Here is a 19,205-nt window from a genome sequence, read left to right as displayed (position 1 = left end):
GTTGCCGCACCTCTGGTAGATGGTATTACCACAGTCTAACGAACGTAACACTGGAACCAAGCTCCATCGCTACAAAAAACGATCATTTCAAATTCCCAATCCAATGACAGTTTTTGCGCGACAACGCCGCTTGGGGCGCTGTCATGCAATCTCATACATATTTTGTGGTTCTCTATTTGACACATGCCGTAACGCTAGCGCTGATGTCAAAATACATGACGCAGCGCGAACACGGCAGCAGATGGTGCTAGTGTTACCAACGTAAAGTACTGGAATCGTCCGAACGATGATTTTATTGAAAATTTGTTCAAAGTGCTATGTCTGTTAGTCTGTGGTATTACCATCTTTATACGTATGTACCGATACTCGCTTCCATCAGCTTCCTTCACCTCCTACAGCGCTACAATGACAAACTTGTGGACTCTCAATAAGTCGGAAAAAATGCGGGTACTTCCTCAAAAAATTAAGGACTTGCAGTTCCATGAGCCGAGTTTCCAATCGTTAGTTCGTTTTCGTTGCCTGGGTCTATTTGTTTGTATTCTCTCTAGAGTTTTTCATCACTCATGTTTCGCTCAGCTTTGGTGTAAGTAGCAAGAGTGTTTTTTTTTGTGAGCCCCACTGCGACCAGTAGTTGTTTGATCTATTGTGGCATTGTCCGGACGTTTTTGCTGTTTGCACATTTCTGTTTTTTTTTTACCATTTTGCAGTGCTACTTATTGAAAAGTAACCTGCTCCGTGTTATAGTGCTTTTTGTCTTCTCCTTCAGACTAAGTAACCTACTTCCTTCCTTATCGACCTTATCATATCCTCCTGCAGGCTATTACTCTAAAAGCATATAACGTACTATATTCTATGATATTATCGAAGCTTTAGACGAGAGGTTATTAAATCTGGAGAGAAGATTTTGTGTAGAAGAGCCTGAGAATAAACCCATACTTAAAGTCCTTTTTTTGCGAACGAATGGTTTGGTTCTACTAAGATTCGAACCTATCACCATTCGCTTGTCAAAGCGGACTCTGTAACCTTGCGGCTACGAAGCTCTTCATATCAAGAGTGATCAGCAAGAGTGTTAGTTTTTCTGCGAGCAACAGAAACACAGCACAAAAGAGAGAAAAATTGCTACAGGCAGGGCTCATGCCGGACAAGTAGTAAAGGGTGGATGTTAGCTCTGCTCTTCTCACAAATTGAAGAGAATACAAAGCATGCTTCCTACGACAAAAAAAAATCTTTTGTGTACAGAGATAACGTAAAAGTTTGTTAAATTTTAGAGCATGTTAAAATATATAACTTTGTTGAATAAATTAAATGAATGAAAGGATTTAGGAGGAAAAGAGGCTACCGGTGTCTGGATAAACTGACACGACTTATCAAAGCTACCTTAGACCGAGTGATGTGTTAGGGGAACTGTGGATAAAATGCCCAAAGGGCAAAACACCCCACTGCAATAATAAGAAAAATATGCACTTTTAAAAAGTAATTCAGGTGCCAATCGTTTCTATCTCTTATTTTCAACACGTATGGATCATGTAAACATTCTATGTTATGTAAATCCTATGGAAATTGGAAATATCATTCTGAGACCTATCTCTTGCAATTTTTACAATTCTTTCCGTAAGACATTACGCTCCCAGTTAACATTATTACATACCTGTAAATTGCTTTGCTTATGAAAAAAAGTCTTGGTAATCAGTAGACAAGGCAAAATCACTTGATCTAATTAATATTTGAATTATTTAAACGATTTTTATCAAACTAATCGAGGCGGGTCAAAAAGCCCCATTTTACTAAACAAAACGTTTATACTGATAGAAACAATTGCCGATCTAGTAGCCTTGGGTGCAGCAATATATTCGTGCATAGGTAACACGCGCATCACAATTGTCAAAACGTTCGCAGTTTAATACGCAGTGTTAGTTTAGTTGTGCTTTGCTCCAGAAAAACCAGCTGAAATGCCACGTAAGTACGTGAGGAAAATCGACCGGCGGACTTAGACGGAGGCTGCACTTGCGGCAGCAATGAAGACGGTGCGAACGGGGTTGTCGAAGAGGCAAGTTTCAAACGCCTACAAAATTCCAAGGAGAACCCTTACGCGGTATCTTGGCAACGACTGCTCTGAAAATGAGCATTTCCCAACTTTTTTTACCGCTCGGAAGTATTTCTCCTGTGTTTATTACTGTTCAGGAAGACGAATTAGTAGAACACATTATCAAAATGAATCATTACGGCCTGGGAGTGACACGAGAGGAGCTGCGAAGCATAGCATTTCAACTAGAGGAAAAAAAAATAAAAAAATTCATCCCTTTTGCCGAAAGAAAGAACACGCGGGGCTTGATTGGTTGGTGGGGTTTCTGAAGAGACATCCGGAAATTTCCCTTAGATCCTCAGAGCCAACATCTCTTGCTCGCTTGAAGCAATTCAATCGATCCAGTGTTGATCGCTTTTTTCATCTCCTCCAGAAGATTTTTGAAATTCCTTCAAATCGAAGATGGAACGCGGATGAGACTGGTTTCAGTACCGTAAGTAAATAATTAAAATTTGCGTGGCAGGTAGTGTTAGAACTTAATTCGTTTTCATAGGCTCCAACAAAAAATTGCAAATTTTTGGCGAAGAAAGGTGCACGGCAAGTACCAGGAGCAGTTTCTGCAGAGCGAGGAATAAATTCTACAGCCATGATGGTCATGTCCGCTACCGGAGAGTATGTGTGCGCCACTAGCCCATCTTCAATTACTTGCGACATGTGTTTTTAAAGTTAAACCAATTACTTCAAAATCATTACTAAATATTTTAAGAATATGTTGTTTATTTTTAAATCTTCAAATAAATATTTATATTCGGTTTATTTGTTCGGTTTGTCCCATTGTTTATATGCTGACAAGAAACTCCTCAAAATAGTTAAGTTAAAAGAACTTTAAATTCGACCTTAAATTCGACCGAATAATATTTATAGAAAACTTTCAAGAATTTGGGAATCATCCAAAAGTTTCGTAAGGGCTCATTGAGCATGTGAGTTCTGATATCTTTATTCGAAACACTGACCTGCGACCGGAATAATCGATTTAGTGACTATCTCTGCTATTTCGGGTCATGCTGGTTGTACGTTGCTATGAAATAGGAAGCGCATTTTGCCCATTTGTTGTGGCGCATTTTTACCCCTTGCTGTGGTGCGTTTTATACACACATATGAGCATTTTAGGGTAAACAGGTATAATACGCCCCCCCCCCCCCCCCTAAGGAACATCGTCAATATTGTAGCTATGTTTATCACAAACAACAAATCTTTCATGCAGTTGGATACACTATTTAGTTCGTAATGCACTGCTATAATTTTGTTTTGAAATTACTGTTACACAAAAACGCCATAGTTTTATTAAAAAATATGACTTAATTGCAAGCTTTCCAATCTACCGGGGCAAAACGCCCCAGATGCAGTATAATATGCCCCATGCAGTAGCTTTAATGCCAGCTCAGCATGCGAAGTGAAACAGCGCTTGAAGTCTCAGAAGCAAACGCTAAAGCAATTAACAAATCAGCCGGGCTAGCGGTTGGGCATATTGCCCGGGAGCTGCAGTGTAGCAGAAAGCATTGAATACTTAAGCAAATTATACAATTTTTATCGTTTCTTCACTAGATACAGCTGCTTAGAGGTTCATTTGAGATTTAAAAGTACAAAAACCAGGTAATAAACTTTGTACATTAGTGAAAAAACGTTACGGAAACGCTGCAAGAAATTAGATCTGAAGCAGCTCAAATCAAAATTGATTTTTATTTATTTTTTGCTGCTAGTGACAATTATCAAACTTGCACAGAAGGTTGGTCCTATGACCCGCTAAGGATACCCAATAGTCTCATGTCTTATTTTTTGTGTGTTTCCGAATAAATGGACTGGGGCGTTATGCCCCGGGGGGGGCGTTTTATACAAATTTACCCTACCCCGAACGAATCAGAGAATAGAATTTCGATAACCTTTTTGAATTTCACGATTTCGACGTGTTTTATTGATTTTTATGCTGCAGGACGAATCTGTTCGGTAAAAGACTGTTCAAACTTTAACCTAGTATGTTTGTCAAATCACATTTTGCATTGACGTGTACATAATGTGAGATTCTTCTTAACATGGGCATTTTGCCCCCAGTTCCCCTACGTGTGCGTATCGGGGACACTCTCGAATCCCTTCGAAGCGACAAAAAAATTGAGATAAGGATATGCACTATTCTGCACGTTGTTCAACATTTCTCTTGAGGGCGTATTCCGACAAACGGGTATCGAAACGAGATGTTCAGCAAAGGTAGTCAACTTATAGGCTTCACAGACGACCACGACGTTATTACGAGAAACTTTGCGACGGCAGAGGCAATCAATGCCAGACTGAAAGTGAAGGCTAGCAAAGTTGGACTAGAAATTAATGCGTCGAAATCCAAGTAGGTTCGCCTCACACGGACGTTGACCATGGACGGCGATGAACTAGAAGTGATAGATGAGTTCGTATAGTTGGAATCCCTGGTAACCGCTGACAATAACACAAGTGAGAAGATCCAACGCCTGATTTGGCCAGCTGCCACCACCGGGAAGTCATGGTCATGGTGTCAATGGAATTGATATCATCGAAAAACTTATCAACAGACCAAATTGCTCAGATTTTCGTCCAATTGAAAAATATTGGGCAATAATCAAAAATTGAGCGTTGAGGAAAAGTGTCAGAACGATAAAAAAAAACCGGCTGTTTTACATAGATGGTGGGAGGAAATGACGAATCGCGTTGACAGTTCCACTATGCAGAAAATGATGGACGGTATACAAATCATTTTTTGACGTTGACTAACGTCTATATCGAAGTTAGGCCCCTGAATTTGAAAATCTAGTAATTCAACCAGGGAAAACCAGAGAAAAGTGGTCAGGTTTTGAGCGCTTATTTTGCAGTCATCTATAATCAGGTTTTCGAGGTTTTGGCATCAATCGATCAGAAATTCTTTTACGGTTAAATTTATGTAACAAAAACAAAATATTGTTTGAGATACACTATTGAAAAATTGGTAATTAATATCGATTGTCTAAATCATACCGCGCAGCCAATCACTACCTCTCTTCCCATGCACAGTCGACACTAACGGATACAATCGATCTGACTTTGTTGTTATTGTTGTTGTCACTTTCTGTTTCCGATATTTATGCTGCTGCTAGCGGAAAAAACCTTGCAAATATGCATCTTTTTGTTGGTGTTAATTTTACGACAGCGGCCGGCGCCCCATCATTCTGATTCCAAAACCGCACCAGTGACATGCGGACGCTAGGTGATAGCAGCTGAAAGGAGGAAATACAAAAGAGTACCGCTCATCTCGTGCCGGTTTCACCCGTAATGCTGGTGGCTTTAGTAGTAAATGGCTACTGCAAAACACTAAAATGGCTGGAATTCTGGACGGACTAACCAGGAAACTATAATCGGCAACTGGCACCTTTTGGTGCCTCGAAATTTTGGTACAGAAGCGGCTAATTGAATTTTCTGTTTTACCAAATGCTGCTGGTAGCGGAAAAAACCTTGCAAAAATGCATGTTTGTGTTGGTGTTAATATTACGACAGCGGCCGGCGCAGCTTTCAAGAAACATTTGTCTTTACCATTCCATCATCTATGTAGCCCCTCCTTCTTTCTAATTATCTGACGAAGCCTTGGTATAAAACGTATCGTTCGAACATTTCACCCCATCAGTTTCATTATTAAACCGTACCGGATACATACGGACGCTCGGTGTTAGCAGCTAAAAGGAGGAAAAACAAAATAGTACCGGTCATCTCGTGCCGGTTTCACCTGTTATGCTGGTGGCTGTTAGTAATAAATAGCTACTGCAAAATACTAAAATGGCTGGAATTCTGGACGGACTACCAGTAAACGAGAATAATCGGCAACTGGTACCTTTTGGTGCCTCGCAGTTTTATAATAGAAGCGGTTAGTTGAATTTTCTGTTTTACAAAATGCTGCTGCTAGCGGAAAAAACCTTGCAAAAATGCATGTTTGTGTTGATGTTAATTTCACGACAGCGCTAGGTGTTAGCAGCTGAAAGGAGGAAAGACAAAATAGTACCGGTCATCTCGTGCCGGTTTCACCCGTTATGCTGGTGGCTGTTAGTAATAAATGGCTACTGCAAAATACTAAAATGGCTGGATTCTGGCCGGACTAACCAGTAAACGAGAATAATCGGCAACTGGTACCTTTTGGTGCCTCGAAATTTTGTTACAGAAGTTTTGTAGATGAAGCGTTGCAATTCCCTCTACTATTTGCTTCAATGGAATATATTTTTTTTTTATAAGAATACGGTAGTTAACGTCATGCGGTCGTGTCTTGAATACCACTCTCCTACTTTTTTCTGTATAAAAAGTGGTTGAGATAAAATGATCTGATTTTATTAAAATCCTTATTAATTTTACACCTTATTCACCTTGACCATAATTTTGTTTTTTCAGTTTTTGAGCAATAAATTTTCAAAAAAAAAAATTGAAAACATGCAAAAATGTTGTTTTTTTGCAACAATTGGGATTTTTTCTTGGGAAAGCTTTGATAACTACTATAGTTTATACGTTGAAAATTTTCGGAGAAATTAAAAGCTTCGGCCCTTTTCAATAAGATGGGTTATTTTTTGTTTTAGATTTCAAGAAAGTCAAACGACTCAGTTGCAACAAGGTTACAGAGTCCGTTTTGACAAGCAGGTGACCGTGCATCCGTGCCATTTAATGTAAAAAAAAATTCAAAGTAATATGGGCTTTCCACCACATACCATTCCAGAGAGACATAGTTCTATTCAGGGATATTGGCAGAAGGAACGAGGTTCGTTCCCCTCAATTTATGTTTATAATAGTAGATCAAACCAAAATAGTTTCAAAAGCTTTTTTTAGCCCCATTGACAAAGTAAACAAAATATTGAAAAAAAAACTGACTAATAGCTACTGCTAAGACAATCGGAAACTGAGAAAATATTGAAATCTGAGAGAAAATTGACAGCTCGTCCATAAATTTAATATGAAATCCCTGTATAGCAAATCGTGTTTATTTGTAGTCTTTTATGTGCGCATCGAATTAATGTGTTTATAATAGTTACAGTAACTTTGATGTTGTGCAATAAGTCCAATATTTTGCATTGAAAATCTACAACCGATTGAACAAAATCCATTATGTATAACTCACAGGTCACGAAAAATGTACATTCCACCACGATCTGGAACTGGACCACAAACCGTCCACCCGGGAGGATTTACTGCCGCTGATGTCCAAGTCCTACCGAATGCTGCTCAGCAGCCTCGGCGAGGATCCCGAACGACAGGTCAGTTGCATGGATTCTGAAAACCCCTAACCATTAAATACTATCATCATCTATCGTGAACAGGGTCTTTTGAAAACTCCGGAACGGGCTGCCAAGGCTATGCTGTTCTTCACCAAAGGATACGACCAAAGCTTGGAAGGTGAGTACCCAGGGCCGCCGGCATTTTCATCCCATCTAATTCAACTTCATACAAATACTAAAGCGTCCGTCTGTCCGGAAAAGTTGGTCAATCAACGGATCCTTACATTTCCATTTCAAATTCAATCCGACACACAGCCATGCGTTGCCTGAGCGTAATAATTCCACCGTCTGCAAGCGAGAAGCAAATGTGGGTAATGCGGATATCACAAATCCCTAGGATTTTACATTTTCATGAGCTTTCTCCTGTCCTGGAATGGTTTGATGCTCGAAACAGGCACAATGTTCGATAGCTTGGCCACTAACGGCTGCAACATTTTCGCCCGAGACCCAAATTCCCAGTTTGCATTAACCATAGAAAGCCTCGACTGGAGCAACATCTGCTCATACCCCTCCTCCGCCTAAAATCACATAAGCACGCATGCATCCCCATCAAATCCGGGAGCTTTGCAAGATAATTTAACAACCATGTTGTGTGAAATATCGGTTCAATTTGCAATTCAAAACTCGCATTCACGGGCATCCAATCTACTCACACACTGTGTTGCCTGTGAAGCTACAATCTCTACAGCTCTGGGGAAAATGTTACCAAGTCCAGGATTCCTACTTCTCCGAAGGATAACCTGTTATCCGGACCGTAGTCTGCTATCACATCAAACTGCGCAATGAACGCGACTAAGATGACGACAACGACGACAAGAGGCTAGTGCAAGAGCACCACAGTACACTTCTGAAATGATTTTCCATTTTCCCCAAAGGGGGTGGGATGATGGTGATACGAAGAGCATAAGGATCGCATCAGGTGCAAAATAAGATGAGAAAAAAAAAACTTAACTTCGCTTGCCGGAAACGTCATCTTCCAAGTGGTGAGCAGTGGGAAAACCCACACACAAAGTAACAATCAAATAAAATGCTCGCTTGAATGGGTCTCTCCTTCTCGGAGTGCAGATGTATTCGCGTGTGTCGTGTTCACCAGCTCAGCCGTATGTCGCAGCATTTTGTAATTTCCCAACCGTGGGAAATAAACAGAATGAGATGCTCGAAATTTTCCACTTACAGTTCTCCATCAAACTTACTTTTTAATTTCTGTGATACATGTTAAGTATTTTTTATTTTTTCAATCATTGAATTTATCATGTTCTTCAAATTCCTTTTTTTTTATTTTATAATTCCTCTTAATATCAGAATTAATCATAATTCAAAGGAAATGAAGGATTTACCTTTTGTTTCGTTTTCTGCACCAGCCCTCCTCCCATAAATTTCTTGCATACAATTTGTTATTTATGTTCATGAAAAAAAATCTGTTCCTCAATCAAAGAGCATCCCTAAAACCAAAAAAAAGGTTCACACTTGAACTGAACTTTTCCCTTCCTTGGCCGCATATACACAGCGTGTGAAGTGCGAACAGAAAGCATACTAGAACCAAGAGGCGCGAAACGCCAAGGCACTCGTCAATCGTCCCCAAAATGAAATGATTGGAGCGGTTCATGCTTTCACAGCGGTAAACATTTTCCCTCCACTTGGCAGCTGCAAACGAATTGAGTACCAATTGTCAAGGGAAACGTATCAGAAAAAATATCCTTCGGACGAAAGTTCCGGTTGCCAGAAACGAATGACAGATGACAGACGTCTTTAAACGATGGAAATTGATTTCCATTATCGAAGAGGCAAATTTTGTTTTTGACGTTGACTAACGTCTATAAATAAGTTAGGCACCTGAATTTGAAAATCTAGTAATTCAACCAGGGAAAACCAGGAAAAAGTGGTCAGGTTTTGAGCGCTTATTTTTCAGTCATTTATAATCAGGTTTTTGAGGTTTTGGCATCAATCGATCAGAAATTCTTTTACGGTTAAATTTATGTAACAAAAACAAACTATTGTTTGAGATACACTATTGAAAAATTGGTAGATAATATCGATTGTCTAAATCATACCGCGCAGCCAATCACTACCTCTCTTCACAAGCACAGTCGACACTAACGGATACAATCGCTCTGACTTTGTTGTTATTGTTGTTGTCACTTTCTGTTTCCGATGCTTATTTACGTTCCATGTCATTTCCTTATCTACTTAGCCTTGGTATAAAAGGTATCGTTCGAGCATTTCACCCCATCAGTTTCATTACTAAACCGTACCGGCTACATACGGACGCTAGGTGTTAGCAGCTGAAAGGAGGAAAGACAAAATAGTACTGGTCATCTCGTGCCGGTTTCACCCGTAATGCTGGTGGCTGTTAGTAGTATATGGCTACTGCAAAATACTAAAATGGCTGGAATTCTGGACGGACTAACCAGTAAACAAAAATAATCGGCAATTGGCATTGGCAAGAAGCGTTGCAATTCCCTCTACTATTTGTTTTAATGGAATTTAAACATACGGTAGTCAACGTCATTCGGTCGTGTCTTGAATACCACCCTCCTACTATTTTTTTTGTTTTCATCAGTGAGAAATCATGATCGATTTTATTCACATTTTAATTTCAACTGACAATTGAATGGTTATAAAAGATATCATCTCGAAGCTTGATATCACCTGTGGAGTGCGAATATAAATCGATTCCGTGTTCTGCACTGCATGTTGAATTCGTATAATGCTAACAATAAGAAGTCTTTCAAATGTGTATCTCAAACAGTGTTTGAATGTTTGTGTTTCATACCAAACACTGTTGCAACAAGAGGTGCCCGGGCAAAGCTATCCTTTCATTGTCTGTCTTCCCTTAGTAGAGGGTGTATGTAGAAGGTTTCGCTATCGGAAGCGGAAATCGACCTCATAGAGAGAAGGTGATTCAGGAGAATAAATATAGAACTGACGAAGCAAGTTTAAATTAACTGTAGTTGCCGCTCTACTCGCTCCTTATATGTGCTGTTGTTAGGCAGGGGACATATTAATATGTACATAGAGAAGCGAAGTTTCACTTAGTGGAAACGTTCAACAGGTGCCTTGTGCCCTGTCAGGAAGATGACGATGCTGAAGCGGTCCTTGATACTAACTCGATTTCCTGGTTTCATTATTTGATTCCGTACATTTTCATCGCTTGAACGGAGTATATGAACAACGTCAGAAAGGAACTCATTATAAAACTAATCAAAGTGTTGATAACAGAGGCGGCGGCTTTTAGTTTTTGAAGAGCATATGACGATCCTACCAGGGCAAAGGAAGAAAAAAACACAGTCAACCATTTTTGAAAACAATATGTTACAGGTTATAACTATGATGAAGGAAAAAACGGAAGACACCAATCTAATTTAGAACATATCTCACCACATTATTGTTTTGCTTTTCCAGAGGCCCTAAACGGTGCTGTGTTTGACGAGGACCATGACGAGATGGTGCTTGTTAAGGACATCGAAATGTTTTCAATGTGCGAACATCATCTGGTTCCGTTCTATGGCAAGGTATCGATCGGTTATCTACCTTGCAAGAAAATTCTCGGCCTCAGTAAACTAGCCAGGTAAGTCATCAACTCAATCTCCGTTTGATGCTAGAAAACTATCTTAGCCGTACTTTCCGTATCTTTTTCAAACAAACAATAACCACCATCGTGGTTGAATAAGTGACGGAAAAGGCCACGTTCTAGCTAAGTAACATTGCTAGTGCAAGTAGCTTTAGTGAGTGATGTTTAATTTTTTACCACACTTTCGCAGGATCGTGGAAATTTTCTCTCGTCGGCTGCAGGTTCAGGAACGTCTGACCAAGCAAATCGCTGTCGCCGTAACTCAGGCCGTCCAGCCTGCCGGAGTTGCGGTAATCATTGAAGGAGTGTAAGTTAATAAATTTATTCGAACCTCTACAGAACTTCTCTAAAACATTGCCATTTCGATTGCAGTCACATGTGCATGGTGATGCGGGGTGTTCAAAAAATCAACAGCAAAACCGTCACCTCGACAATGCTGGGCGTTTTCCGTGACGACCCCAAAACTCGCGAGGAATTCCTGACCCTGTGCAATAACAAGTAAAGTGGATGGATGAGCTGGCTCGAACTACACTGTGAAATGAGCAAAAGAAAACAAATCTGCGCTGTCTATTGCCCGAAAAATCGAAACGTAATGATAATTTTTTAGGGAATTTTAATCTCCATGTTGTATCATTGTTGTTTGTCTGTTAAAATGTTGTTCGATACTAACTAATTTAAACGTAAATATTCCTATAAAGGTCCAACATGAAAAATTGTATACATTTGAGAAATAAAGCTCCACTATTGCTATTAGAAAAAACACAGAAAGGGAGAAAACAATAAGCTTTACAAGCCAATCGAAAATAAATGATAGAGTCACTTCATCAGGGGCCAAAAAATACTAAAATAAGCAAACACTCGAACTTTTACGCAGAGATATATCTACCATTGAGGTTAACAAACATACAAGGGACATTAAATGCAGTAACAATGATGCGATACGATATAAGAAACCTAAGGTAAATGTATATTAGAAAAAAAAACATTGCACTAGCCATTTGATGTTAAATAATACTTCCGAAGTTGCAACGAATTAAGTTACATAATCAATCAATAAATCTCGTTTCACTTCTGTAAACTCAACTTTTTTTCTCTCTCCAACAACCCATTTTTCTAAATTCATATAATATAATCTTTGTTCAATCGTTTCCAATATAACTAAACTATTTTTAAACTTCGGAACTTCAACTAACGTTGTTATAATGAATAAATAATGCATAAAATAAAAGCTTCAGTATTAGCAGTTGTTTACATACTTTCAGGCGATTACATCCGAACTGCGCCAACGAACGATCAAAACGACGAGAAACGATCTTTTTTTCCGTTTCGTTAATTTTATGGAGCCAAGTGAAGCTCGCCTGATCAACATACCTACACGGTTAAACAAAACAATTCATAAAATCAGTCGAAATAAGATACATTTGAGAATACACTAAGATCGCTTTTTACGCGTTTTTTTCGCGGTTTTTTACGCGGCTTTTGCTACGCGGATTCCGAAATTTACGCGGTTTTTTTACGCGGTTTCCGGAATTTACGCGGTATTTTTTTTACGCGGATTTCGGTTTCTCTTCATTCGGATCGCAAAAATAACGCAGGTTTTTTTTACGCGGATTCCGGAATTTACGTGGTCTTTTAAGCGGATTCCGGAATTGGGTTGCTTAGCTATTCACGGATTTCCGATTTTTATATCACATCTGAAAGAGTGTAATTTTCTGAGCAAAACGTGATTTTTAAAATCTTTATATCATTATCTATAGATTTTTAAATGAAGAATAAAAAATCGCTCCAAATCGCTACAATGACAGTTGGTATATGGGCGAACTGTCATTGTAGCGATTTCGAGCAGATTTCGAGCAGTTTTAAATCGTGATTTAAAAAGCGAAGGACAACGATAGAAATTTTTTTAAATCACGTTTTACTTAGAAAATGCAGATCTTTCGATGATATAAAAAGCTGATATAGCTTAACAACCCGATTTACGCGGTTCTTTTTTACGCGTTTTTTTTTACGCGGCATGTATCCCCCGCGTAAAAAGCGACTTTACTGTAATCTGTTTTAAGTAAAATTATCAGAATTATTCTACCCAATGTCATAGTGGTTAATTTATTTAGCGATTTTAACACATAAACTATTCCAAATTTAAATGTTACGTCAGTTTACTATGAATAAAACATAGAATACTTCACTTTTTGCGCGTGTATTTTCGACCGATTCAGTTGAATTTTTTACTCTGCATGTAAATACCACGAACATAAGACATATGTAACACTCAGGAAGAAATCTTCCAAAAAAGTTGGTACAAAATGAAGTACTCGAAAGTACCAACCTCTGTAAAAAAAAACCTCTGTTTGAGTAGTTTATGGAGGTTGTGTACCTGCGCAGCCCTGCATTTGTCTCGTTCCCATTCGAGAAATGCATCATTGATTTTGTAAACAACTTTTTGACAGTTTCGTAAGGGATTTTGTTGAGGGCTCGAGTAGAGCCGCTATGAAGAAAATTCATTCCGTTCATTTTCGTTGAGCAGTTCATACTGGTGTTGGTACCGGGTGATGTGGGACAAAGAGTACCAAAAAAATCGCCAGTGTTACGTATGTCTAAGTATGTGTAAATACTTTATCGATCAAAATATCGACCGAGCATTTCCATGCTCTATATTTTCCATTCTATATTTTCATGGAATTTTAGCAAAATAAAATCCATCTTGATTTGATTCGTCCGATTTTGCTGCCGGAATTTTTCTTGATACACACTTTCAAAATATTTTCGGATTCCGTCAGAACGGCTAAACTATGTAATGTTTTTTACGATACGTTTCTGAGTGAAACGTGATTTTTAAAAAATGTTTATCGTTGTTCTTCGATTTTTAAATGAAGAATAAAAAACTGCTTAAAATGTGTTAAATGGCGAACTGCCATTCAACACATTTCGAGCAGTTTTATATTCATTTAAAAATCGAAGGACAGTGATAAACTTTTTTTTTAAATAACGTTTTCCTAAAAAAAATATACACTTTTTCAGCTGATACTTTATGTAAACCGTAGACCCAATCAGGAGCAGATTGAGGCGAAGGCGAAGCAGGCGGTCGCCTGCTCGTCAATCATTGGAGGGCGCCAAATATTGGAGCGAAAAGATTGAAAAAAACAAAAATCAAACCACCATAATAATTTGAATGTTCGGCAAATTTAGTTGACTATTTTTTCAGGCTTGCTTATTGAGTCAATAAAAAGCTCTCAATTGTTCAATATGTGCGAAGTTGGAATGGAAAGTTGCGTCCGGATTTCGGTCCAGTTCGGTCGAGAATCGGAACAAGCTCGTTCCGGTCTGTTTTAAATCCGGTGCGATTGGCTCCGTTCCGGTCCGCCCAAAGTCTGGGAATGAAAATTGTCAATTGTTTCGAGTAAGCGTTATTTTAATGAAAATAAATCATAAAGTAAATTGGGTTGTTTAGCCATATCGGTATCAACGTGATTTGAATTTTTTTCTACCGTTGTCCTTCGCTTTTTAAATCAAGATTCAAAACTGCTCGAAATCTGCTCGAAACCGCTACAATGACAGTTCGCCCATATACCAACTGTCATTGTAGCGATTTGGAGCGAATTTTAATTCTTCATTTAAAAATCGAAGGATAATGATATAAACTTAAAAAAAACGTTTTGCTCAGAAAATTACACTCTCCAGAAGATATATGAAAATCGGAAATCCGTGAATAGCTAAACAACCCAATTATGCATGTTAGAAACAGTTTGATTGGATTGCATGCAAAACGAGTTTTGTTGTGAAATTTTACTTGACTTCTTAAAGTGTTGGTTTAGTTAAATTTAGAGTGACACGTTGTTTCTTATCCACTTAATTTGTACCGTAAAACGGGGTAACATTTATCATATTTTTCACTTTTGCGTGTGTATGTATATATTTTACAACTGAAATTACAGTTTTCATATGTTTAGAACCAGTACTGGCATCCTTAGAACTTGAGAAGTTAGTTTTCAAAGCCCTTCGAAAATCTTGAACATTAAAAACATTTGTTTTTCGCCGTTGTTTCAATTTTCCTTATTTGGGGTAACTTTGATCAATTTCAATTCTGAAACCTTTTTGAACTAAAAATGTTAGATAATGCTTTGATAACATGTTTAAAGACGCTTCCCGAATTGACATCACGTTCTCCTTGACTGCTCTTACTGCGGAGGATAGTCCTGTCCTTGCACCTAGCCGCGGTATGTACTGCAAGGCATTTTTATGCCATAAGTAACTTTACCTTTCGATGATGAAAAACATAAACGTTGGTCGCGAAAGTTGCCAGAAGTATTTTGTAAGTCAGCAATCGTTGTAGAATGTTTGTGTTCATATTTGTTACCACTAAAAACCAAATTTGGCAGGTAAATAATTTGGTTCCATTTTGTTGATTAGTTCTCGAGCTGTGCAGAAATTTGTGTTTCATTTGTATGAAACCACTCATTTTCAGAAAAGGGAGGGGCGTCCAACTATTATGGACATATTTGTTACCTCCTATAACATCCACATGCCAAATCCGGTTCAATTCTGGAGTTGTGCAGAAACTTATGTTTCATTTGTATGGGACCCCTTCCTTCCAGAAGAGAGAGGTGTCTCAAACTATCATAACCTTTATCGGCACCAAAAACCCCTACATAAAAATTTTCACGTCGATCGGTGCGGTAGTTTTCGAGCCTATATGGATCAGACAGACAGACCGGACTGCATTTTTATATGTATAGATTACAACATCAATATTCTAGAACCTAAAGAGTGAATATACATTCATTGGATTGAAGCGTTCATGTAAATCTATTTTTACAAATGAAATTTTGAATGAGAAAGGCTGGGTCTGACCGCTAGGTGGATTAATTTAAGTTTTTTTATAAACAAACTAACGACATAGTTTGAAATAATTCCAAAACGCTACATTTGTTTTAATCAAAATGTTTGTTTGTTGCTATCTTGTTTTTTTATCAATTTTCTTGTCTCTGCTAATCATTCTTTAGTGTGCACTGTCTAAACAGTTCTGTCCTGTCAACCTCCATTGATTATCTCGAAGTGAATTTCTGGCATTTCAGCGTTACAATCTGCCTAACTGTTCGGTTGAATTTCGAATGAAGTCAACTAAAAATTGATTTCGACAGGACTGGACCCAAGACTGAACCTTGAGGCACACCTGCTCTGACAGGAAATCTATCAGATTTTAAATTCTGAAAGACAACCTGCAGAGTTTTTTTTTCCTGTGTGGACTCATCACTGCGACCAGAGATTATATCTATTGTGATATTGCCCAGGTGTTTTCTGTACTCCGCACTTCATATAATTGGCAGTATCACTATTGAAGTAAGTGATACCACATCTGTTCAACAGAAGAACCAAAATTGAGACAAAATCTCTTTATTTTAAGTATCGACATCTAGCGGTGGAGAGAACGCATTTTACACTCGAAACTTTACTACGCCTATATTCCATACATTCAACAAAAGGACTGTATGAGCTCTCGCCGCTTTTTCGCCGAGAGAACCCTTTGTTCTCCCCGGTACTGGTATAGCGAGGGTGCTTTTTCATGATAATCGCACAGTATCACACGCATACGTGCGACGGTTTTCATGTAGATATATTTTTAATGAATTTCATTGTTGCCCAAGTTGAAAACTGAATATCTTGACTAACGACAATCATTTTTTTACATTGTACCTAATGTCGTAAGCAGTACTGTTTATAGCGCGTCTGATATGCATTACTTGCAATGTTAGGTATAAAAACGGTACGATAGAAAAATATTGTCGTTGGTCGAGAAATTTAGTTTCCAAGTCCAACGAAAATATTCAAGTAAATCAACTAACAGGTTAAAATAGTTTCAACAGTCGCGAGGTGTACGATCCAAGAAAATTTGTTAAACAATGTTTGAATGGTTGAAAGGTTTTTTAGTTTAATTTGTTCTATTGACGTTGATTGTGAATTGTTACTGAATTTCCGCTTTAAAAATCTCTTGAAGCGGTCCTGTCTTAACATGATTTTGATAGATTCAACTATTCAAGATCACCTTTTTGCCTGGTCATTGAAGCAAAAAAAAATTTGGTGCATGCTCAAACCATTGGAGCGAACTGTTCGAACGATGCACTGTAAAATCAATGTAGGATGGAACAGCGAAAATGAATGCGAAAGCTTGGGCACCGATTTGCTGCAGAGTTTTGTTCGAAGTTGCATATCTGTTCTGTGCGAATAGTCAAGGTGATTTTCATACCTACTTACTTACCTTACCAAACAGTCCCAAGCCGTGGTGTGGCTTTTGCTGTACGTAAGAGTCGTCTCCATTCCACTCGGTCCATGGCGGTTCCGTTCTCCATCTTCAGTGTGAAGATGGTACGCAACGCCTTCCGCTCGAAGACCGCAAGATCGCGTTGGTCCTTCACAAGCATAGTCCATGTCTCATGCCCGTAGAAGACTACCCCGGTCTGATCAGCGTCTTGTAGATGGTTAACTTAGTGCGACTACGAATTCTATTCAATCCGGAGACCAAAGTATGCACGATTGCCTGCCATAATGCGCCGATGAATATCTCTGCTGGTATCATTGTCGGCAATTATCAGTGAGCCCAAGTACACGAACTCATTGACCACCTCGATTTCATCACATCACATAGTAATAAGTAGTTTATTTTATCATTAAAACCACCAATGTGTCAGATAATTCAAGACCAACAATAAACAACAACAATCACCACCAACTTGAACTCAAGATGGGAGGTTACCTTTCACCAAACGAAGGGCCACCGCTACCAGGGTTATGCACACTATACCAACGGCAGCTTTAGAGGACATGCTCTGCCTACTGCCACTACATCTTCATGTGAAAAAAAGCATAGCTTGATGCACTAAGGTTTCAACCAAATAAAACAATATTCGAAGGCGATCAAGTTGGTTATCTCAACTTACACCCTTAGTCACTTTAGTGATTGAAACCAATTGTCACATGTGGAGTAGGGATGGTCCTACACTTCCAACAGGAATCATTTGTTTTTTTTTTTGTAGATGTTTCCAAAATAGGATCCAATACTAGCTCCGGAGTTTACGGGTGTTAAGAAAACTAATACAGTGTGTATATTATGCTTCACCGTTTTTCAAGTAGAAGTGTCCGCGGAATGTGCATTCAACACCTCGGAATACTGTTTCCAATGCATGACTATACCACTGTCTCGGGTTCCTGTTCCTGTCATTGCACATGGCAGGGTGCGACACAGTCCGATTCCTGATTTCGTTTACCATTTTATAAAAACTTCCTTTTTCAGAATGCGAATTGCCGGATCTTTCTCTTGACTCCTTCCATCAAATTTTGTGCAGCCTTCTCGATCACTTTGTCCACCGCAGATCGCCAGTTAGCTTTGAACTGTATCTTGTTGACAACTTTCGTGTCTTCTTGAGGTACCGCTAAACGATAGTATTTTTCTATAAAGCGAAGCTCTAATGTGTTGGGTTTCTGTACTTTGGCACCACCTGTATGTTGTTCGCAGCATACTATTCTATGGACTTTTTTCTTAATACTAAGATGCCTAATCCGGCTAAACCAGAACGGAACAACTGTGTTGCTGCGGGAAGGCAACAGACGCACGCACTCGGGTTGACGGAACCTTTCGTGATGAAAATGTTGCTCTTCAAACTACAGGATCAGATGGCCTGCCACACGAGATATTGCTTTGCAAAGTTCGACAACTTATTGTGTTTGAATAACCCTGCCACCTTTCCTTTTCCAGTGCCGCATAATACTCCTGTCCAGAAAGCTGTTTAAAGCCTGCGTTGACGTAAGTTTCATCATCCTGTACCACGTAATCGAACTTCGTAAGCATCTTCACGTACAGCTTTCGCGGTCGTTGTCTGGCCGATTTGTTTTGCTTATCGTCACGAGTTGGAGGTACTACCTTTTTGCAAGTCGACAGTTTGGCTCGTTTTTCAGGTCGATTCGCAGTTGTAGACGACACTCCCAGCTTGCTTGCGACATCTTGGACGGAAAGTTTGGGATTCCGCTGAAAACTGCTGGCCAATCGTTTCGTCGTTTTTGTGGCCGTCGGATTAAATGCAACCAGTTTTTAGATTTTTTTTTTTTGTATATATTGTCGTTTATGAGCTTGTCGTTTATGAGCTCTTTTTTAAAGTTATTCCAAATTAACTTTTGATTTGTTAGATTTAGATTTCACTCTCACGAAGTTTCAATAGATTTAGCGAATCTGCTGTCGATCCAAAAGATGGATCAACGCAAAATTCCATCTATTGACAACTTCAAAAATGTTTAAGAAGTATTCCATTTTATCACG

General features: G+C 38.8%; 1 protein-coding gene across 7 annotated transcripts in view; it reads left to right on the top strand.

The window, feature by feature from the left end:
• Window positions 1-11,978, top strand: part of LOC129724968 (GTP cyclohydrolase 1) — a 51,670-nt gene extending 39,692 nt beyond the window's left edge. For all 7 annotated transcript variants that reach the window (XM_055680292.1, XM_055680286.1, XM_055680290.1 and 4 more), the window contains 5 exons: window positions 7,175-7,308; window positions 7,372-7,447; window positions 10,732-10,897; window positions 11,091-11,207; window positions 11,273-11,978. In XM_055680292.1, the coding sequence (XP_055536267.1) occupies window positions 7,175-7,308; window positions 7,372-7,447; window positions 10,732-10,897; window positions 11,091-11,207; window positions 11,273-11,402 (623 nt within the window). In that variant the 3' untranslated portion in view covers window positions 11,403-11,978. The remainder of the gene's footprint in view (window positions 1-7,174; window positions 7,309-7,371; window positions 7,448-10,731; window positions 10,898-11,090; window positions 11,208-11,272) is intronic.
• The last annotated feature ends 7,227 nt before the right edge of the window (window positions 11,979-19,205 follow it).

The sequence above is a fragment of the Wyeomyia smithii genome, chromosome 2, assembly GCF_029784165.1.
Source record: "Wyeomyia smithii strain HCP4-BCI-WySm-NY-G18 chromosome 2, ASM2978416v1, whole genome shotgun sequence".
NCBI lineage: Eukaryota > Metazoa > Arthropoda > Insecta > Diptera > Culicidae > Wyeomyia > Wyeomyia smithii.
Note: the sequence above shows the minus strand (reverse complement) of the source record. Positions and strands in the feature narration are given on the sequence as shown.